This window comes from Benincasa hispida, chromosome 6, assembly GCF_027475165.1.
Source record: "Benincasa hispida cultivar pf3 chromosome 6, pf3_genome.v1.1, whole genome shotgun sequence".
Lineage (NCBI taxonomy): Eukaryota > Viridiplantae > Streptophyta > Magnoliopsida > Cucurbitales > Cucurbitaceae > Benincasa > Benincasa hispida.
Window position 1 is genome coordinate 40267883 of NC_143483.1, and position 24740 is coordinate 40292622.

General features: G+C 32.1%; 1 protein-coding gene across 1 annotated transcript; it reads left to right on the top strand.

The window, feature by feature from the left end:
• Nucleotides 1-19082: 19082 nt before the first annotated feature.
• Nucleotides 19083-23751, top strand: LOC120079497 (CASP-like protein 2C1). Its single transcript, XM_039033702.2, has 3 exons — nucleotides 19083-19346; nucleotides 20400-20547; nucleotides 23356-23751. Exons 1-3 carry the CDS (start codon nucleotides 19192-19194, stop codon nucleotides 23611-23613), a joined length of 561 nt encoding a protein of 186 aa, XP_038889630.1. The 5' UTR covers nucleotides 19083-19191; the 3' UTR covers nucleotides 23614-23751.
• Nucleotides 23752-24740: the final 989 nt, after the last annotated feature.

A 24740-nucleotide genomic window follows, 5' to 3' on the forward strand; every position in this document is an offset into this window, starting at 1 on the left:
TGAGATGGAACCTCTTGACAAAAAATCAGACATGAAAATTAGTTAAACAGCCTAAGGAGAGAAAATTTTTCACTTATAAATGGTCTTTAATAAAAATGGGGGAATATCACCTTCAGAGGGTATTAAATATAAAGCTCAAGTTGTTGCCAGAGGGTTCACACAGAGGCAAGGAGTTGATTATAACGAGATCTTCTCACCAGTAGTTAGACATACTTTTATCAGGGTGTTACTAGTTATAGTAGCACATCAAAATTTAGAACTTGAGCAATTAGATGTGAAGACGGCTTTCATTCATGGAGAATTGGAAGAAGAGATTTATATGACCTAGGCAGATGAGTTCCAGTATCCAGGTAAAGAAGATTATGTTTGCAAGTTAAAGAAAACTTGTATGGGCTAAAGTAATCTCCAAGGCAATGGTACAAACGATTTGATAGCTATATGGATAGACTTAGCTATAACAGGAGTCTGTATGATTGTTGTGTATATCACAACAAAGCTGATGACTGTTCAATAATTTATCTACTTTTATATGCAGATGATATACTCATAACTACAAAGTTCAAGTCTGAGATTCATAAATTGAAGAACCATCTCGTTGTTAAGTTTAATATGAAGGATTTGGGTGCTGCTCATAAAATTTTGGGTATGAAGATCTATAAGGACAAAGATAAAAATAAACTTTTCTTGTCACAGAAAGGCTATATTCAGAAAATATCATCCAATTTTGGTATGTCATCAGCTAAGCTTATAGATACTCCCAGCTCATTTGTCATCTGTGCTTTCACCACAGTCTGAAGGTGAGAAGGACTATATGTCTCGAGTTCCTTATGCTAGTGCAATGGGAAGTTTATTGTATATTATGGTTTATATTAAGCCTGATCTTGCCCATGTTGTTAATGTTGTCAATAGGTTCATAAGTCAACCTAGGAAGGAGCATTGGCAAGCTGTTAAGAGGGTTTTTAGCCTTGGAGGTGAAGGAACTCTTATCGAAGAGAACCCATAGGTGGAAGCACGATCGTTCCAAATCCATTGTGATAGAATTAAAGGCATTCACAAACATAAAAACTAGTTATGCATCTTCTAATATTACAACATACTTTCAAAATTAAATAAAAAAGGAACGAGAGACATACCTTTGAAGAACTCATCTTCTATCGATCTCTCGCTCTTGTGAAAAACTTGGACAATAATCTCTCGCTCTAGCCCAGATCGCCTACCCAATCGTCAAATGGTCACGAACAATCTTTTCCACAAACAAATGCCATCTTAGACACCACCACTCGGCAACCTTGGTATTCTCGGAGTGAGAATCCAGGAGGTGTGGGCTATGTTATGAATTTGGTAGAGGGATGGAGGAAAGAATGATCAAACCAAACGACCAAGCAAGTGAGAGAATGTACTGTTTATCGCATAGTCTTTATGTGCTTGATCATTTAGTAAAACTCAGCAGGTACACAATCGTTTAGAAAAACAGGCTTGATCATTTAGTGAATCTCGATTGGTACATAATTGCCTAGTAAATTGCTTTACACGATCATTTATTAAAAGGCGCATTACACGATTGTTTAGGCTCTCGCTTAGAAGGCTATCGTGTTAGTTAGCTAAACGATTAATAATGCTCTTAATGAAGCAATCCCTTTCAAAATGAAAACATTTTTCATTTGATCCTTCAGTTATGAAAACTGAACATAACTTCCCACTTTCACGCACGGTTAAAGGAGAAACCACCCACAATTATCATATAATTGTTTTAATTATAAATAAATATAATAAATATTTAATTATAAATAAATATAATAACTAACTTAACATATTATATTTATAACCTATAGTTTTAATATCACATCATATGTAACATTTAAACCATAGTCCTTTTCTCCTTTACTTGATATAAATCATATTTATATCAAATTTCTCCAATTAATGTATCTCATACATCATATCCATTATATCACATATAATTGAACCAGTTTAATCATATCATATATAATCAAACTCTCTCTTGTCAATTTGAACACTTCAAACTGATTCTCAACTTGAATCCTTAAGCTACCAAGGGGATCTTATGGACCTGTAGCTTGAAGCTCCAACGGTACGTGAATAGCTGACTAAAATCTTTAATCACGAGATCTACCATCCGTTAACTTCTGGACACTCCACTAAAGACCGACAGCTGCACTCTTCTCACTATAGATATATTTTTGTGTCAATCAGATATAACCAATCAACAGTACGATACCCTTAACAGATCGCTCGTAAGTACAGATGGGCCAATTTACCGTTTTGCCCCTATAGATACATCTAACTCCTTAAGTACCACTGATTCTTCTAATGAACAAAACATCATAGTCTTACTATGAGTGGACACCTCTCGGGCCTTGAGAATGTGTGTGGCGCCCCATCGTTCAAGCCCTGGAATCAGCCCTTAAGGGAGCAATCTATCTACTTACCCCTGTTTTAAGAAGAAGTGAATTCCATCTTGTATAGCTGAGTTCCCAGCTCCCTAATCAAACGAATCCCCAAAGTGGTAGGTTTGAGTCGGCAATCTAGCCATTCGCACCCATGCAAATCAAAGGAACACCCTCACAGGTAGGAGTTCCAAACTCACTCAGGATTAAGGTCATGTTACCTATGGTCATCCTAGTGAAATGGAAGTCTCTATCATGAACGGTGTTATATAACAAAACTAAAAACTTTGTGGTCCGGTCTTATACAAACTTCTTTGTATAGGACACCCCCGCTCGCATGTCTCCACATGAATGATCAGGATCAGACCATACATAGTATGTCATAACACTTGTAACTATCTACAAAGCGGGTCGTATCCGTAGTGTCACCAAGAAAGTTTCCCTTCGATATCCATATACTACAAGCCATTTAGGTTATGACTTAAGGCATGATTCACTTGTATGTCTCCACATACATGCTTAAGTTACAATGACAACCAAAGATCTAAGTTTATTGGTTTATAGTAAATGAAAATCAAATATCTCATATTTCATAAACAACAGTGAGGAAAATATCTCATATTATTAATCACAAGCGTTTGTTCATACGGTGTTTACAAACTACAGGACCCTACGAGAGTTTAGGGCATCAATCCCAGCAATCTCCCACTTGTTCTAAAGTGAGTGGGTGTACAAGATAACAACAAGTACAAAACAATAAACTAGGGCACTAGGCACTAAGGCCCAGTAGAAAAATCTCTAACTTGCCCTAGTCTAGCCACGGTCCCGTAAATCCATTCTCTTAAGGTGACCCTAAAACCTGTAGGAGAGCCTTCGTAAACGGGTCAGCAACGTTGTGCTCTGAACCGATCTTCGTAACTATCACATCTCCTCGATGCATTATCTCGCGGATGAGATGATACTTATGCTCTATATGTTTGTCGCACTTGTGACTCCTAGGCTCCCTGGAGTTCGCCATAGGACCATTATTATCACAATAAAGAGTGATGAGTCTAGACATGTCTGGAACAACTTCCAGATCAGTCAGGAACTTCCTGAGCCAAACGGCCTCCTTAGTAGCTTCACAAGCCGCTACATACTTGGCCTCCATCGTGGAGTCAGTGATGCACCCCTGCTTAGTTCTTCGCCACACTACAACTCCTCCGTTAAGAGTGAACACTAAGCCTGAAGTGGATTTTCGAGAATCCTTATCAGTCTGAAAGTCAGAGTCCGTGTATCTAGTAAGGATCAAATCCTTAGATCCATACACGAGCATGTAGTCCTTCAGTCTCCAAAGATACTTGAGGATGTTCTTGACGGCGGTCTAGTGACCCTGTCCTGGATTAGACTGATATCTACTGACTATCCCAAAGTATAGCAGATGTCTGGTCTAGTACACAACATCACATACATCAAACTACCAATGGAAAATGCATAGGGGATTTGTCTCATCTTCTCAACCTCTTTAGGTGTCTTAGGACACATTTCCTTAGACAATATAACTCCATGCTAAGAAGGAAATAGGTCCCTTTTGAAGTTCTACATCGAGTACTTGAGCAACATTTTTTCAGTGTACGATGCCTGAGACAACGCTAGCACTTTGTTCTTTCGATCCCAAAAAATCTTAATACCAAGAACAAACTGAGCCTTTCCCAAATCTTTCATTTCGAATTGGGTTGCTAGCTAGTTCTTAACTAAAGTCAGTAAACCTACATCATTCCCAATGAGTAGGATATCGTCGACATACAACACTAAGAAAAACTACTGAACTGTTGATGATTTTCTTGTAGACACAAGGCTCATCAACTTTTTGGTCAAAGTCGTACGATTTGATCGTAATATCAAATCGAATGTTCCAAGATCAAGACGCCTATTTTAGCCCATAAATGGACCGATTCAGTTTGCAAACTTTTTGCTCTTGACCTTGGGCTATGAATCTGATAACTTGTAGAAATACAAGTTATTTATACTGTTTTATTTACATATTGCGGCCAAAAGAAAGAAAAGTTACGTCAATTATATAGAAATTAGCTAACAAATGGAAGAATTATAAATTGTCGTCAATACACCCACTGACGTCATTCTGATGGTAGAAAAGAATATTTCAAGTCTGTTTTGCAGGAAATCAAGTCACCACATGTGTTCAAGATAAAAAGAACAACGCATCTACGTCGCATTGCTCCCATCGTTCAGGAATCAATAGACGATCAACGCAATGACGGTGCATGCGACAATCGATCAAGAGCTAAACGATCAACGCAATCTCAACCGCATGCGGTAATAAAAAACAACATTGCATACGGGCAAACGATCGAAGATGTAAAGAGCAACGCAAATGCGGAGGATTCTGACACGTGTACAGCTGACCGTTGTGCATTTCGGACGGGATTGATTGTGTAACAGAAGGAATATTCACTCCACCATTTCCATAACTGCCTTAACAATAAAGTGGGGAACACAATGCAAAGAGTCAAAGCTTAGCCTATAAATAGCTCCGGCCATTCCACCGAAAAAGGATGCTTGAATACATAGAAAAGTGTATATGCTGATCTAAGAGAGAGACTAGTTGAGCGACTAATCTAAGCAGATCTGGGAAGAATTAAGAGACAAGGCCGAGAGGTAAGCCTCTGGGCAAGAAGAGCATAATTCACTTTCTCCATGACGTTTTCTTAATCCCATGGGTAATTAGCAAGAATTAAACAAGTAAATTAATTGGGTTAAGGAAATAATTATGTTTAGTCAAAGCATGCTAGACGGCATCTTCACCTGTGAGAGCAGAAGTGAAGATGCCATTCTGCCTATCGAGAGAGGGTTGGAAGAATGCGTTAACTAAAACGAGAAGTACTTCCAGAGATGGTTGCAACCTTGTGTTCATCACGTTCATCCCTATTTCACCATAGAGATATGGGAACGCAGCCGATCACCGAGAGGTATACGCCAAGGGAAAGCGGAACCTTAGTTATATCTTTAACGCAATTAACAAGCTTGCAATGTTTGTACTAATTATCCTTTCCCCTTCTGATTCATACATAAAGACTTGTCATCGGTCTCGAACTCAGCATCATGTATATCATGTATCTTGTATCTTGCATCACATTAGCTTAGGTTTATTTTTATCGCACTTTATTTTATTAACGCAACTGTAGTTTATCTGCACAATTTTACTTTACCGCAATTTAATTTCCTGTACAAACACAATCTTTATTAATTGTAAAAACATCGGTCGCATATATCACAAATGTAACACACTAACGACAAGAATCCCTGTGTTCGACCTCGGACCAATCCGAGAAACTTGCGTTGGAATTATACTTGGTTTCAGCGCAAGGAAACTTGTGACAAAGCATTACTCCATAGCATACCATAAGCATTTAGTTAACAATGCATATGTCTAGAAGTAGTCATGCATAACACAGCATCCACATTCCATTTCCATCTTTATGTCATCAAGTTTATGGCAACATGAGCACATATGATTCATTCATCCGTATTCATATTTGTTCGCATGCTGTAAGTAGTGTGAATAAGCATAAGAAACAGCATTTTATGCCACAACAGAATCCCTCGAGCTGCACCATATAAATGGTCTTCTAAAGATTACCATTCAGAAAGGCAGTCTCGACTTCTATTTGCCATATCTCATAGTCATAATATGAGGCAATAGACAAGCAGATGCAGATAGACTTCAACATGGTAACAAGCAAGAAAGTCTCCTCATAGATGACTCCCTCCACCTGGATATAACCCTTGGAACATCAGGTTCGACACTGCTGTCAAGTCGTTTGGCTTTGACCAAAATGTTGATGAGTCTTATGTATATAAGAAGATCATCAACAGCTCAGTAGCTTTCTGGTACTGTATGTGGATAATATCTAACTCATTGGGAATGATATAGTGTATCTGACTGACATTAAGAGTTCCAAATAAAAGATTTGGGTGAGGCACAATATGTTCTAGGGATTCAGATCATTTGGGATCGTAAGAACAAACGGTTAGCCTTGTCTCAGGCATCGTACATTGATCAAATGTTGATCAGGTACAGGATGCAGGATTCCAAGAGGGGTTTGTTACCCTTCAGGCATGGAATCGTTCTGTCTAAGGATCAATATCCTAAGACACCTCAAGAGGTTGAGGAAATGAGACGGATTCCCTATGCTTCTGCTGTAGGATTGTCAGTCGATATCAGTCCAATCCAAAATTTGATCACTGGACGACGTTTAAGACGATCCTCAAGTATCTTTGGAGAACGAGGGACTATATACTTGTGTATGGAGGTAAGGATCTGATCCTTACAAGATACACGAACTCTGACTTTCAGACCGATCGAGATTCTCGCAAATCGACATCGAGGTCATTGTTTACTTTGAATGGAGGGGTTGTAGTCTGGCGAAGCATCAAGCAAGGATGCATCGCGAACTCCACTATGGAAGCCAAATACGTAACAACTTGTGAAGCAACTAAAGAGGCTGTTTGGTTGAGGAAGCTCCTTTTCGATTTAGAAGTTGTTCCAAATATGGATTTGTTGATCACACTGTATTATGATAACAACGGGGTTGTGACAAATTCAAAGGAGACTCGGAATCATCGTCGGGGTAAGCATATAGAACAAAAATATCACCTGATCAGGGAGATTGTGCATCGAGGTGATGTGATAGTCCCGAAAATCGCATCAGAGCACAACGTTGTTGATCCCCTTACAAAGGCCCTAATGGGCTAAAGTGTTCGAGGATCACCTTGAGGTCTGGATCTACAGGACATGCGACATCTTGTCTAGGGCAAGTGGGAGATGATATTGGGGTATGCCTTAGTTTATTGTATATTGTACATTTTTATATTGTATTGTACATTAGTCTCCCAAGTCATTAGGACAAGTAGAAGATTGTTGGGAATGGTGTTCTAATTCTCCCGGAATCTTGTTGTTTTGTAAAGATGCACATTATTTAATGAATAAAATAAGTGTTATTTAATTCTGGCATTTACTCGTATCCAATAAACAAAACTCCTTGGTTATCTTATGTGAACTTAAGCATGTATATATGATATACAAGTAAATCATGCCTTAAGTGATAACCTAAATAGGTCTATAGTATAAGAATTAATGGGATACCTAATCCTGGTGACACTACGGATACGGCTCACTTTGTAGAGGTTTGCAAGTGTTATAAACTACTACAAATGATAGATCCTGACCATTCATGTGGAGACGTGCGAGCGGGGGTGTTCTATACAAAGAGTTTGTATAAGACCTAGACCACGAGATGCCTAGACTCTGTATATAATGTCGTTGATACTAGAGACTTACATCTCACCTAAACGACCATAAGTGACACGACCTCAATCCTGAGAGTTTTGGGAACTCCTGCCTTTGAGGGCAGTTCTTTGATTAGTACAGGTGAGAGTGGCCAGATTGCCAACTCAACATGCCTACCTTTTTAAGGACTTGTTTGATCTGGGAGTTGGGAACTCAATTCACAAGATGGAAATCACTTTTTTTCCCGAAGTAGGGATAAGTAGAGAGATTGCTCCCTTAATGGCTGATTTTGGGCTTGAACATAGTGTCCACAACTTCTCTTTGAAAAAGAAGACTCAGTCATAGTAGAACTATGACTTATGTTCATTAGAGGGATTAGTGGTACTTAAGGAGACAGATGTAACTACAGGGGCATAACGGTTATTGGCTCAACTGTACTTACGAGCGATCTGTGAAGGGTTGTGCACTGCTCATTGGTTAAAATGGACACATAATATATCTGTGGTAAAGAGAGTTCAGTTGTCGGTCTTTAGTGGAGTGCCTAGCAGTTAACGGATGGTTGATCCCGTGACTAAAGAGTTTAGTTAGTTATTCACGTATCGTTGGAGCTTCGAGCTACAAGTCCATGAGGTCCCCTTGGTAGCTTAATGGATTCAGTTAAGGATCAGTTCTTGGTGTTGATTTGAAATTTTCAAATTAACAAGAGGTATTTTGATTATATATGATATAATCGGTTTGATGTATGAGATACATCTATTGGAGGATTTCTGTAAATGAGATTTACATTAAGTACCATGGAATAGAAAAAGAATTATGGTTTATATATTTCATTAGATGAAATATTAAAACTATAGATTATAAATATAGTATGATAAGTTGGTTATCATTTATATTTTATAATAATATTAATTATTGGATAATTAATTCTTTTTCTTTAATAACTAAGTGAGTAGGTGGTTATTGAATTCATGGTAATCGTGAGTTTAAAAGGAAAGTGGTTTTCCTATTTTGAAAAGAAGTTTTACAAAAGATTGAAAAAGTTTTTTGAGTTTTCTCTCTCGCGCAAAAGAAACTCATGTAGTCGTCAAGTAAATACGGATTTACTAAACGACGACTTGGCGAGCTAAACGATGATGTAGTATTTACTAAACGACCGCATAGTTTTGCTAGACGATCGTTTGCCCTAAGTAAACGATCGTGTAAAGTCTGTAGGCGGCAGACCGAGCTAAACGATGGGCTAAATAATTGCATAGCTTTTGCTAGACGGTCGCTTAGCTTTATTTAAATGATTGGGCATCGACCTATACGATAGGTCTCTGCCATCTCCAGTTACCTAGTCGTGTATGCGATTGGTATTTCCTCCGTTCGTCTACCTCACACCAAGTCCGAACAGAGCCCGCCGTTTGGATTCTCACAACAAGAATACCAAGGTAGCCTTGTTGGTGGTGTCTGACTCAACTCGATGCCGTCGAGGTTTTCTAGAGGTTGTTCGCGTTGTTGCTGAGGAGTTCGTGACTGAGGCGATCGTTGAGGACGAGCGCGAAGTGTTCGTGCTTTGTTCGTGCGGTGTTGCGATTGTGTAGATCGAGCATTCAAGGTTACTGATTGTTCGAGCGGTCGCACAACAGAGCGTGAAGACGCATCTTCAAATGTGTGTAAAGTTTGCTCTCTGTTCATTTGAGTTTATTCATGCTATAATTTCTTTGTATGAATTGTGTAACTGTTTGTTTGAAGTCGACTGTAAATGCATTGTTCATTCATGATTGTAATTTGGAATTATCTTTCTTCCGTTGCTCATGGGAATCGCGAATCCGATTTCCTTCAGGTTTAACCCCATCAGATTGATTTACAAGATCTCATACTGAGTTGAAGTACATATAGTCCATCTCAGATCCATGGCTTTGACCCATTCATCCCAGTCAACATCCTTTATTGCCTTCTGATAAGAAAAGGATCCTCAACCTCACTATCGGCTACCATAGCCAGGATTTCAGTGAAGCCCATATAGCAAACAGGTGGATTCGCAACCCTTCCACTACATCGAGGTTCCCTCAACACTTGAAGTGGATCTGACGTACTAGATGAACTTCCATTAACAACTCTTGTTGATGGAGTAGGCCCTTCAACAACTCTAAACAGAATGCAGACATGCTTTACCCACTAAGAATGTAAATGCAATTCTATACAGCAATGAATTTTGAATATCAGAACCTGATACCAATTGAAGGAACTCTTATCGAAGAGAATCCATGAGTGGAAGCACGATCGATCCAAATCCATTGTGAAAGAATTAAAGGCATTCATAAACATACAAACTAGTTATGCATCTTCTAACAATTACAACATGCTTTCAAAATTAAATACAAAAGGAACGAGAGACATACCTTTGAAGAACTCTTCTTCTACTGATTTCTCTCTCTTGTGAAGAACTTGGACAACAATCTCTCACTCTCACCAAGATCGCCTACTCAATCGTTTAGTGGTCACGAACAATCTTCTCCACGAATAAAAACCCTCTTAGACACCACCACTCAAAAACCTTGATATTTTTGGAGTGAGAATCCAAGAGGTGTGGGCTCTGTTATGAATTTGGTAAAGGGATGGAGGAAACAAGGATCGAACCAAATGACCAAGCAAATGGGAGAATGTACTGTCTATCATGTAGACTTTATGTGCTTGATCATTTAGTAAAACTCAGCAGGTACACGATCGTTTAGTAAATCGCTTTACACGATCGTTTAGTAAAAAGCGTGTTACACGATCGTATAGGCTCTCACCTAGAAGGCTATCGTATAGTCTCTAGTCAGCTAAACGATTAGTAATGCTCTTAATGAAGTGATCCCTTTCAGAATGAAAACATTTTTCATTTTATCCTTCATTTATGAAAACTGAACATAACCTCTCACTTTCACGCACGGTTAAAGAAGAAACTATCCACAATTATCATATAATTATTTTAATTATAAATAAATATAACAACTAACTTGTCATATTATATTTATAACCTATAGTTTTAATATCACATCATATGTAATATTTAAACCATAGTCCTTTTCTCCATTACTTGATATAAATCATATTTATAGCAAATTCCTCCAATTAATGTATCTCATACATCATATCAATTATATCACATATAATTGAACCAATTTAATCATATCATATATAATCAAACTTCCTTTTGTTAATTTGAACACTTCAAACTAATTCCCAACTTGAATCCATTGAGCTACCAAGGGGACCTTATGGACCAATAGCTTGAAGCTCCAACGGTACGTGGATAGCTTACTAAACTCTTTAATCACGAGATCCACCATCCATTAACTTTCGGGCATTCCACTAAAGACCGACAGCTACACTCTTCTCACTACATATATATTTATGTGTCCATTAGATATAACTAGTCAACAGTATGATAACTCTTCATAGATCGCTAGTAAGTATAGCTTGGCCAATTTACCATTTTGCCCCTATAGTTACATCTAACTCCTTAAGTACCACTGATTTCTCTGATGAACAATACATCATAGTCCTACTATGAGTGGACACCTCTCAGGCCTTGAGAATGTGTGTGGCGCTACATCATTCAAGCCCCAGAATCAGTTCTTAAGGGAGCAATCTATCTACTTACCCCTACTTCGGGGAAGGAGTGAATTTCATCTTGTGTAGCTGAGTTTCCAGCTCCCCAATCAGACGAATCCCCAAAAGTGGTAGGTTTGAGTCAGCAATCTGGCCACTCGCACCCATGCAAATCAAAGGAATGGCCTCATAAGTAGGAGTTCCCAACTCACTCAGGATTAAGGTCATGTTGCCTATGGTCATTATAGTGAAATGAAAGTCTCTGTCATGAACGACGTTATATAACGAGACTAAACACTTCGTGGTCCGGTCTTATACAAACTCCTTTGTATAAGACACCCCTGCTCGCATGTCTTTACATGAATGATCAGGATCAAAATATTTGTAGTATGTCACAGCACTTGTAACTATCTACAAAGTGGGTCGTATCTATAGTGTCACCAGGATAAGGTTTCCCTCCTATATCTATATACTACAGACCATTTAGGTTATCACTTAAGGGATGATCCACTTATATGTCTCCACATACATGTTTAAGTTACAATGACAACCAGGGATCTTAGTTTAATTGTTTGTGGTAAATGCAAATAGAATATCTCATATTTAATAGACAATAGTGAAGAAAATATCTCATATTATTACATAACAAGTGTTTGTTCATACAGGTGTTTACAAACTACAAGACCCTACGAAAGTTTAAGGCATCAACCCCAACAAGAGGTACATTTGATGTTGGTCTTGTTTATGGGAATGACACAAAGTGTTCGATGACTGGTTATTCTGATTCTGACTATGTTGGAGATATTAACAGTAGGAGACTTATGATTGTCTATGTGTTCACTCTGGGTGGTTCATTATTAGTTGGAAGGTAACCTTACAACCCACAATTACTTTGTCTACTACTGAAGCAGAGTACATGGCCTTGACAAAGCTGCTAAAAAGGGAATATGGCTGAGGGGGTTACTTGGTGATCTTGGTTTGCATCATGACTAAGCTATTGTATATTGTGATAGTTTAAGTGTAATATGCCTAGCCAAGGATGAATTCATCATGAAAGAACTAAGCACATCGATGCAAGATATCACTTCTTAAGAGGTTAGTGGAAAGTTAAAGTGATGAAAATTGATACTGCTGATAACCCTATTGATATGTTCACCAAACTGATTCCACAAGGCAAGTCCCGACATTGTTTGGACTTGCTGAATGTTTTGAATTGTTAGTGGTTCCCTTTGTGGGACACTTTAAGGCATGAAGGAGTAGTCTGAGTACGTCTAGCAATGTTTTTTATGTTGCATCTGATACATCTGTTATCTGGGAGAAAATTCAAGTCAAGGTGTAGATTTGTTGGAATGCCTTGAATTTGTTCATTGGAGCTTTGAACAACCAAGTACGGGGGTCCTACCGAGGTCTAGGGGCGGTGCAACCTAGTGGGGGTTTGGGGGCAACGCCCACGAAACCTATTTAGAATTTGTATTTAGCATATTACTTATTTGTAGTTATTTACGATTATGACCCTAGAGTTTAGAGTAGTGCGTTATATAAACTCTTTAACCCTAGAGGTGCCATTTGTGTATTCAGAAAACATTCTCTCTAGTGATATTGTTCTCCCTTTGTCCCGTGGACGTAACTTGCATACCATTAGTGAACCACGTATATATGTGTGTTGATTTTTCTTTTACGTTTTTTATTTTTTAATTTTTGATTTTGTAACATGTTAAAAAAAAATTAGGCGCTTTTCAATTCTCATATATTTTTGTAGCTCTATACCACAATTTGACTTATTTGATTTTGGACTTGGGAACTATTATTTTATGACTCAATTTGACTAAACTCTAGGCCTACCTAATCAAATAACCATAATGAAGACATGTGACAATACTTAGAAATTATCATGGTCCTATTCAAATTAATTTATAACACATATCAATTTATAATTATTATCAAATTCAATAATATGTATTTTTGTCATTAATTGAAAACTAACTCTCATTTTAGTTAGCAAATTTAAAATGTCTTGTTGTATTAGAACCTAACTTACACTTTGAAATATTTATTTTTAAAAGGTTAACTTTAAGTGTTTTTTCTATTTTTTTTTAAGAAAATAAAAATCATAGTGATAAAAAAGCTGGAATATTTGGTTGCTATGCGCATTCTTTTCCTAATAATGAAAAACCACAAAAATGGAAATACCAATATTTTTTCTTTTTTAATTTCTCCTTCTATATTTTCAAGGAATATAGAACAAGAAACTCAAAGTAGTAAGGTAACCAAACAAACAGCCATTAAATACCTACTTTTCTGTAGTAAAGTGGAAATTATTGACTTTAGTTCAAAACTTGGGTGGGCTACTACACATGGCTCATAGTATTTAATATCACATTTGTATGTATATAGCTCATTGTATTTATTGTCAACTCCCCAACTGTGACAAGTGAATACTTAAATTTTATTCATATTTTCATTTTTAAAAAATATGGTCCAAAATTAAGATGCTAAAAGATACATCGTCTGTTTCAAAATAATAATAACAATAATACATCCTCGTCAAATTGAACTTAGTTTTATGGTAATTGACATGTTTATATACGTTCTTCTTAACTTAGATCAAAGTTTGGTTTAAAAAAATAGAAAAAGTTGCACCGATTTTCATGTATTCTTTTCCATCACAAGAGTATGTATATATATTTTAAAAGAAAAATTTGTCATGTGACAACTTGTGATTGGATACATGATTAAGCTGCACAAAATGAGTACAATCTAAGATGCACCAAAGTATTTTTCGAGTGCATCATAGGGTTACACTAATTTTTGTGCATCTCACTCAATTATTTAATCATGATTTGTCATGTGATAAATTAATACTTCTATTATTATTATTATTATTATTATTATTATTATTATTATTATTATTATTATTATTATTATTATTATTATGTGTGATTTGAATTTTGATGCAAATGCACCTAAGAATTTATTACCGGTAAAAAATTAAAAAAAATTTCTAGGTAAAGTTCATTAATGAAAAAACACACATATTGTTAAAAAGGAATATTGAAAGCCTAACGACTAAAAGGAAAATAAATATGAAAGTTTAGGTCAAATAATGCCTTTTTTTTTTTTTTTTTTTTTTTTGTATAGTTGGTATGGGGAGATTCAAATGAGCTCTCGTAATTATTAGTATATTCGCATGTCAATTGAATTATGTTTACCGTGACAGACAAAATAAGAATTGATAGAACTGTACGGAAAAAATATTTTCGAAAAATTAGATACTTTTCTTTTGTAAAAAAAATACAAACTTCTTCAAACAATTTAATCACGTTTTTTAATAAAATAAAAATAGAAATATGGAGACTCAAAATGGGTTGTTTTTAAATATATGAAAATAAATTAACTTATTTATAAATATAGTAAAATGTTATTGTCTATCAAACAGTAATAGACAATGATAGTCATCTATTAGTAACTATCATTGTCTATCGCAATGAGATTTTTCTATATTTAAAAATATATTCAATAATTTTGTTATTTAAAACAATTGTCCAACTAAAAATATATTTTTAGTAATTAACTTACCGTTTTATACCTCATATGTTATAAGTTTTTTTTTTTTAAAAAAAAAAAAAAAAGTTTATAAAATTATTATTTTTTTATCCATCTTCGTAGTCGTTTTAGAAATAATAAAAATTAGTTCTCAAAAACTTAATTTTTTTCTCTAAAATTTGACTAAAAATTTAAATCCTTAACAAAAATGAAAATCATAACTAAAAAATAAATAAATAAATACAAATAAATTTCATAAATAGAACTCCAAAAATTAAGTCGTTTCTAAATGGGGCCTAAATTATAAATTTGATCATTGTATTTTGGACTTGATAGCAAGATCTATTTAGTTTATTTTAATTATAATTATTTAGGCTTCATCTGATAAGCATATAATTTTTTTTTTTTTGAATTTGTTGTTTAAAAATTAAGCTTATTAAACACCTAGTTACAATCCAAAAGTTTATACGTTTTGTTATCTATTTTCTATTAACGTTGTCAAAACCTTAGTCAAGCTTTAATTTTAAAATTTATGCTTATTTTCTCCAAACCTCTAAACTATGGTTCTCACAATTAGGGAAGACAAACTTGAATTCCTAGTCAAATTATAAAAACGAAAATAAATTTTTGAAAACCACGACCTCGTTTGGTAACCATTTTATTTTTTGTTTTTGGTTTTTTAAAATTAAGCCTATTTCCTCATATTTTCTTACAATGATTTGCATTTTTTTAAATACAAGAGTTGAATCCTTATTCCTTAGCCAAATTCCAAAAACATAAACAAATTTTTAAAAACTACTTTTTCTTTTAGTTTTAAATTTTGGCTTGATTTTTGAAAATATGGGTAAAAGGTGGATAAGAAAGCAAGAAATTTAGAGGTGGAAGAGGTGTTTATAGTCTTAATTTGAAAAAATTAAAAACCAAAAAAACAAATTGTTATCAAATGGGGCCGTACATTTTTTAGTTTTCAAAATTTTATTAGTTTTTATAAAATATTAATGAAAAGCTATGAAGCAGAGACACGGATACAGATACGATATATAGATACAATAGGATACGACGATATGCCAATTTCTAAAAAACTAGGATATTAATATGTTGAAGATACGTTTTTTTTCTTAAAACAATGTAGGATATAAATGAACTTAGCATAAAAGTTAATGACAATAGTACAGATACAACATATATACTGAAATACAATACAAAAAGTAACATCTAAGATGTTGAATTCAAATAGTCAATAAAATACAATAGAAAAACGACTCATATTGATCAAAGAAGAAGAAAAAGAATGGAGGGAGAAATATGAAAATAAATGAATAACTTCTTCATTGAATTGTGGAAGATGTTCAAGTGGATTATATTTTAGTATACTTTGTAGAGACTCAAATGTGAAGATGAAAATTATATTTTTAGGGTTCGATTTTTATTATCTTTTTCCCTTTTAGTTTTAGACTCAAGTAATGAGTTTTTTAAATAGGCTACCTAGTTTTAAATTGAGAAATATTTAATGACTTGTTTATTTTTTTTTTCTTTAAAAAAAAAGGTAAGTGTAAAAATAGATACGTCAAATCACATGTCATATACATATCTGTGAAGTACGTAAAAGTATCCGTATTTGATACGTGTCTCAAATTCTTTGTCTCACATGAAGTATCTATGCTTCATAGATGGAAAGTTAATAGTAAAACAAAGAAATTTATTGGTGAAATGAATGCAATGTTTATTACAAACTTATTTTCAAACACAAATAGTAAAAAACCAAATATTTAACATATATGGTCGTAGTTTTTATTTTTAGAATTTGTCCAAGTGTTAAACATTTCTATTACAAAGATGAAAATCATAATTGAAAAATTAAAGCATAACAAACATAAATTTCAAAAAAAAAAAAATAATAATAACAAAATCGTTATCCAACAAGACCATCTCACCATTTATATTTTTATATCATCGATACTTGTCATTAACAAGCTAATATATGATATTACATGTCCCAACTATCTTCATCTCTCCGAATTTGACACCAACTTAACAGAGTGATTTAGAAAAGATGTGATTTGCCCACAAATAAGTTGTCACATCGCTCTCCTAATAATATTAATGACAACAAAGACCTTAAATCATAATCCAAACTTCCAAAATTTCAAAGATTAAAACGATTCATAACTAAATCTATATTAAATCTAATCATATCCTCCGACCAATAACATTAAAATTCCGAAAATCCAGCCGATTTTGTGTAACAAAATTTTCATTAAGGGTGTCTTTTGTTTAATTTGTATTTACTTTTCAAAATAAGTCATTTGAAAATTGAACTATTTGACGATTACTAAAAATAAATTTTGAAATATTTTCAAGGTATATTTTAAATTATTTTTATCAAAAGAGTTTAAATAAAGTTCAAAGATTAGCAAGTAGTAAGTTGTTATTGCATGTTGTGTGAGTATAGTTTAGGAGCGTAATTGATATATATTCATTTTCCAAAAGTTCGAAGTTTTAATTTTTCATACTACTCCTCGCACTATATATAAAAAATAGAATTGTTGGGTATTAAAGAAGAAGATAACTCCAACTAAGAGACATTTACTCACAACAAGAATAAGATTGTTGTTTTAGTGTTTGTGTTTTTAAAATGTCTATTTTAGTATATGTAATTTGGACTTTTGTTTTTTTAGTCTTTGAAGGGATATGAGCTCAAAATGAGAAGATATCGATATTCACTCACTTGTTTATAAAAATTTATCGTCTTAAACATTATGATTAAGACATTTTGTTTTGATCTTGACGTGCTTTGGAGAACATAGAAATGTGATTTGCACTAAGAACACCTACAATAGTCCCACTAGGAATACATTCACCATAGGATATTGACATCTTATGGTGCATGTGTTGCAGTCGTATGCTTATACTTCTGATATTACTTTATATTTGCAAAATTTAATACAAATTCTAAAATAATAATCTTTTAATAAAAGTTATGTCTACAAAAATAAAAAAATCAAATGGTTATTAAACGGGATCTAAATTTTTAATTTTATGTGTCTACTAGATCTGTGAACCAATACTATTTTTACAAATAGTTTTGACAATACAAGTTTTTTGCAAATATTTTTTTCAAATAGTCCTATATACTTAAACCAAATATGAAATATATCATTTTTAATATACACTTAAAATATAATACTGATATTAAAATTGTATATCACCATCCATTCAAAATGTATTTCAATAATAACATTAGCGATTAGTAATATATAATCATTAATCCAAATTTCATTTCAAGAATAAAACATTAAATTATATTTAATTAATTATATCAATACTCCTTAGAGATCTAGTTGTTCAACTATATTAGTTGTGTATTAACAAACCATTCAAATGGTGTATTAATAGCTTAACAACATTTATTTAGAATGGTTATGACAAAAAAAAAATAGACTTGTGTCATTATGTGTTGATGATAATGTGTACTAGAAACACAATACTTAGAAACAAATGAACAACGGATTCAAACTAAATCCACAATCAATAACAAATACATGAGTATTTTTTGACTAATAAATTAATGGAGTGATATGCCAAACATAAAGTATACACTAGATATATTATTGATATACTTGCTGATATAACAATGAAGGTAAAATTGAAACAATAAAAAACAAAAATCAAATTTCATATTTTTATTATTCTATTCTTCTTTTTGTTAAATTTGCAATTTTAAGAATGCTTCCCTTATAATTTTTGTAACTGCCAAAAAAAATTGAAATACTATTATGGGATCGACAAATAAAGAACATAAAAGCACATAAAAGTAGAAAATCGACACACAAATTTACATGGTTCACTAATAGTGTATTAACTACTTCCACGAAATAGGAGGATGAAACAATTTCATTAGAGAGAATAATACATAATTACATAATAAACAACGCACTTCTCTAAACTCTATGATCATAAACGTAGATAATATAAAGATGACAATTACGTAAAGAATTTAAATTTCGATGACATTACAAGAAATATTTGTACTTAATCGTTCGAAACATCAAATAACATATTTAAGACATTTCAATAAATATCGAAACGATTACTTTTAAAAATGAGACGAATAAAACAAATCAATTGAAAGTATAGGGATATGAAAATAACGTTTAAAGGTAATAATAAATAGGAAGCAAGTTGCGTGGAGGTTTCTCAACCAATGGAACATTACACCTTCCCTTTGAATAAGTCTACGTGAGTGTTGTGGCCAACAGCAATCATAAATAAAGGCAGCTGCAGGAAGCACATACCCCACTCCCCACATTTTGAATTATTTTGGATATTCGCTTCACTAAATTTTTGAAGAAGAAGAAGAAGTAGTGGAAAATGGGGTTTGGGAATGTAAGAACTGAAGGGATTCTCAGATTTTGTGCCATTTTTTTGTTGGTTTTATCAGTTTGCTTGCTGGGTTTTGATAAGCAAACTACTCAAATCTTTCATATTGACAAGAAAGCCTCTTTTAGAAGTTTGCGTGCTCTCGTGTAAGCTCTTTCTCTCGTTCTTACTCTCCTTTCATTGATTCTTTCTCTTCATTTGTTGAGTTTTCATGCTTTTGTTTTGATGATTCTGAAAAGTAAAAATTCGAACCTTTGACTTTTAATAAAAGTAAGGGAAGTAGAAAGATGAGATATTGCGGGTAGTTTTTTACCGTGTTGGATGTATGAAAAATCTCATGGGTTTGATGTTTATCTAATATGGTATCATATAGTATTATATAACATGAAGTCCTAAGAGCCATTTAATCTAAAAAGATAAGGATTCAATCCCAGAATGATGATTTCAAAGAGACTATCTTGAGAGGGAGAAAAAAAAATTGCAATCAATGGGCATTTTTGCCCAAAAAAAAAACCTAACTTTGAGAGAACAAGTTGAAGATCTCACATCGAAAAAAATAGAAACACTTGTTCTAATGTAATTCATTTCGTGTTTATCTAATAAGAGTATATCTGAAATTGGTATACCATACAAATTTTTTAATCCACATATCAGAAATACAATGGTTATTAGAGGGCATCCAGATTTTAATTGAATCATCAAACAATTATTTCAAAGCAACAACCCACCATGTCATATCTTCTTCAAATATATATTTTTTAGTTTGGTTTAGAATTTAGATAGAAATAAAAAAAAAAATTAGTTAAAAAATTATTGTGATATTAAACTTTTAATTTTAATTTTCTTCTAAATTTAGAGGTAAAATCTGACCAATCTCTAAAAGAAAAATACTCTACATCATTGACTCTGTTAATTATTTTGTTCTAATTGATAAAGTATTAGTATATTCCCTAAATTCAGATCAATAATTGTTATTATTTAGTACATGAGTTGAACATTATGTTTTATATTTAGTTAAGAGCAAATTACATTAATTCTAATTCCAACACATTCTTATAATCCAATTGAGCTGCAATTAATTATCTTACCAATTCTAAACACCAAATTTAATGGTGTTTGTTGTTTGGCTTTCTACTTTTAAATTTTTATTTATAAATACAATGTTTTTTATTATATTTTTTTTCTTATTTTGGTGACAGAATAATTATATATGTGGATTCAATGGTAGCTGGCTACAATATTCTTCAAATCTGCAAATGTTGGATTTTTGCTCAGCCAAAAGGAATCTCCAAATTAGGGGGTCACTTTGATATATACTTATTTTGGCTTTCTTTCTTTCTTGATCAAGTATGTCTTCATTTCTCTTTACTACACTTCTAACTTTAATGAGTTAAGTACTCCAATTTTAAAAAAGAAAAAAAAAATCTTTAATGAGTTAAAAGATATTTCACTTATTCAGTTTGGATTGACTTTTTTAGTGCTTAAAAAAAAATTTGTTCACTCAAAAACAATTTTTTAACACGTAAAAGATCAATCCAAACAAGTATGTCCTAAGTTGGATAATTTGTGTTAAAATTATGTCTATGAATTGTAATTTTTCAAAAAAAAAAAAAATTAAAATTTCGTTTGGTAACCATTTGATTTTTAGTTTTTTGTTTGAAAATTTAACCTATAGACATTAATTTCACCTCTAAATTTCTTCATTTGTTATCTTTTTTTTCTTTTTTTTAATCAATGGTTTAAAACCCCAAGCAAAAATTTGAAACTAAAAAAAGTATGCTTATAAAAACTTGTTTTTACTTTTGGAATTTGTCTAAGAATCTAACCATTGTACTTAAAAAAAATATGCAAATCATTGTAATTAAATATGGGAGAAAATAAGTTTAATTTTTTTTTTTTAAAAAAAAAAAACGCATGCTTTGTTTGGTAACCATTTGGTTTTTTTGTTTTTGTTTTTTGAAATTTATGCCTATTTCATTTACATTTCTTACAATAATTTGCATCTTTTTTAAGGTTTTTTCATTTCTCAAAATTTAGTTTGATTTGCCAACAAGAGCGTAGCTCAATTGACATTGTACTTGTACTATCGATTTTAAGGTCTGAAGTTTGATTCTTCCATCCTACACTTTAATTACAATATCTTTGCAAAAGAAATAAATTTATCAAATGGAGTTCTAAGATGTCTAAACTAATAAAATTCAAAAGATCAAGGAGCTAATAAATTGATTTTTAGTTTTTGAGTTTATTTGATCTTTTAATTTCTAACGTCCTTTTTTATCATCATACTTTCCATTTTTTTTTCATGGTAGTTTCTTCTGTATTTTCAAAATGTCTATATTTTTATGTTCGTACTTTAAAAGAAATCATTTTAACCCCTTCATTTTTATTATCATCTCATTTCCTTTTATCATAATTTTAACATGATACTTCATTCAATAAATTTCTTCAAATGTACCCATTAGAAATATATATTAAAGAGTTTCAGCTTCTATAAAATTTGTTGAATTTTACAAAAATAGACAAAATTTGTCACTTTCTAAAATATATATGGACATAAACAAACATTATTTTAATTCTACACAAAATAAAATAAACAAAAGTGGAAAGTACATGAAATAAAGTAAGCTTTTTGAAAGTATAATAATCAAAGTAAAATTAAAGAAAAAAGTACACATAGTAAAATAATATTTAAATCTTTTATTTTACATATAAAATTAAAAAAACAAAAAAATGAAATTATAATAGCTCTAGTTTCCCTCATCAGGAGGGAGTAAATTAATGGACCTTCCCAACCTGTGTGATAATGAAGGAAAAGGACACTGACAAGTGCACTATCCAAAGAAACCATGTGATGTAATTGCTAGACATTAGGAAACTTCTAGGTTAGGTTTTGACAATTTATGAAGATAAGCTTGTGGCAATCACATGTTTTAGTCTTTTCTTTTTTTAGTCCCATTTATTTCAATATATTATTTAAATGTTAATAGATGTTAAAATTAGTTCATAGTAAATTTACTAGAGCATGGTATTTAGTTACTTGGTAAGAATTTAGATGAGAAATTAAATTTTCATATAAGAAATTTTTATGTAAATGACTTAGAGAAATTTCAATACATTTTTTTCTTCTCATCTAAACTTTAATTTAGTAGATATAGAATTTGAGAGAATATAGAATTAAATAAATTTAAGTTGTTGTTATTTACTTTTTACTGATGTTTTCCAAAATCAAGTCAAGTATTGAAAATGAAAAAAATGTAATTTTCAAAAACTTGTTTTTGTTGGTAGAATTTGGCTTGAAGTTCAACTGTTTCTTTAGAAAAGGTAAAATATCAAATATTTGAAAAATTAAGAGAAACAAGCATCCATATTTCAAAAACAAAAAAACTAAATCCCAAGACCCTGTTTGGTAACTATTTAATATTTTTTTTTTTGAAAATTAAGTCTATCTCTTCCACATGTTTTTACAATGATTTGCATCTTTTTAAAGTGCAATGGTTGGATTTTTTATCAAATTTTAAAAACAAAAATAAATTTTTATAAGCTACTTTTTTTTTGTTTTTTAGATTTCAAATTTTGACTTAGTTTTATAAACCATAGGTAAAAAAAAGAAAACAAAAGAAAAAATTTGGAGATAAAAGTAGTGCCTTTAGACATAATTTTCAAAAATAAAAAACTAAAAACTAAAACGTTACTGACCCGAGCCTAAATTTTTTAATACAACTAACCAAAAAGTTATTAATTTTTTAACTACTTGAACTTCCAAAAAAAAAAAGGGTCAGTATGATAGGATTATTGTGTCTTAAATAATAATCATACTTATTTGCTCACTTATTAACACACTTTTCTCTATTAGTTTATTTTAGTTGATAAAACACTTACATCATTATCTCAAAGGACAGTAATTTGGTCACCAGCCAAAAAAAATTATCATAACTTTAATTAAGACATACACCCATCATATAGATAAAAGTCAAAAGTTTAAATCCCCATTCGTTTATGTTTTTTCAAACTCAAAAAGAAAAAAAAAATCGTCATGGATCTCAAAAGGGTCCCAAAATGTGTTAAATGTGTACCAACTTCCAAGTAGGAGGAACAACTAGGAAAATTAAATTCTTCATTGGCATTGAAGTATAGTTTGAACCACCATTGACACAGGCAGCTGTATACCTCACATTTGCGGCGAACACGGCGGGGATGGAGGCGTCGTTTCTGGCGGTGACCGGAGCACGGGACTTCCAATGGATGAAGCTCTGCAATAGATTCCATAGATTTTGCTACCAAGTTGGAGGAGCTTTTCTTTGTGGCTATGCAGCTTTCTCTACATTGCTCGTCATTTCATTCATCTCTGCTTTCAGTCTGTTTAGGCATTATTCACCAAACCATTTCCTTAGACTCAAATCATCCAACAAGTGAAGTATTGTTCCCCAAGTTTACCTTTTTGTTGTTGGATATTTTGACTCCTACCTTTTGGCCTTTTCACCTCTATCAATTGTGTGTATTTGGATTGGCAATGATCAAGTATATATATTTTAGAACATGTGTTTGGTATAATCATTTCGTTTTCTGTTTTTCAAATTTAATTTAATTTCTTTTCGGTTGTTAAAGAAACACTTCTATTACTGATCAAATTCTAAAATTTAAATAAAAATAAGTACTATTTGAAAATGATTTTTTTTTTCAAAGCTTAGTTTGGTTTTTGAAAACATGAAGAGATAATCGATAAAAAAAAACTATAGGAACTTATAAATGGATGTAGTATTTAACACTTAATTTTCAAAAATCAAGACTTCATTTGGTAATAATTTAGTTTTTAGTTTTTTAAAATTAAGTTTATAAAACATCACTTTCACCTCTAAATTTAATTTCTTTTTGTTACCTATTTTCTACCAATATTTTCTCCTCTAAATTTCTTGCTTTTGGTATTTAAAAGCTTGTTTTTGTTTTTGAAATTTGACTAAGAATTCAACTCTTTTACTAAAGAAATGTGAAAATCATTGTTTGAAAATAGAAATAAATTGGCTTAATTTTCAAAAATAAAAAAATATATTAATAAGATCTCGTTTGATAATGTTTTTGTTTCATGTTTCTTGTTTTCTGTTTTTAAAAAAACTAGAAACAAGAATATGTTTGATAACTATTTCTTGGATTTATTTTCCTTACATTTTCCCTTATTTTATAGTTTAAATATAATTTAATTATATAAAATAACAAATATATATAACAAGCATCAAAATGTTTAAAAAATATTATTATAAAAAATTTACATGATAAAAGTTACAAATAAGCCCCTAACAACAATAATAAGATTGTTTCGACCATTTAAATGTTGCTCATATTTGATCTATAATATTATTTTTCACCCGAGTCATTTGTTTTAAGTGATACCGTCTCAAATCTAACTCAGTTACATTATTATTTAAATGTTGTGATTGTAAAATATTAAAGTTAAGCTAGCTAAATTAATATTTTAGTAAACGAAATCTATATATTGTGATACCCTCATTTGTTTCAAATATATTAAAAATAAAAATTACTTTTAA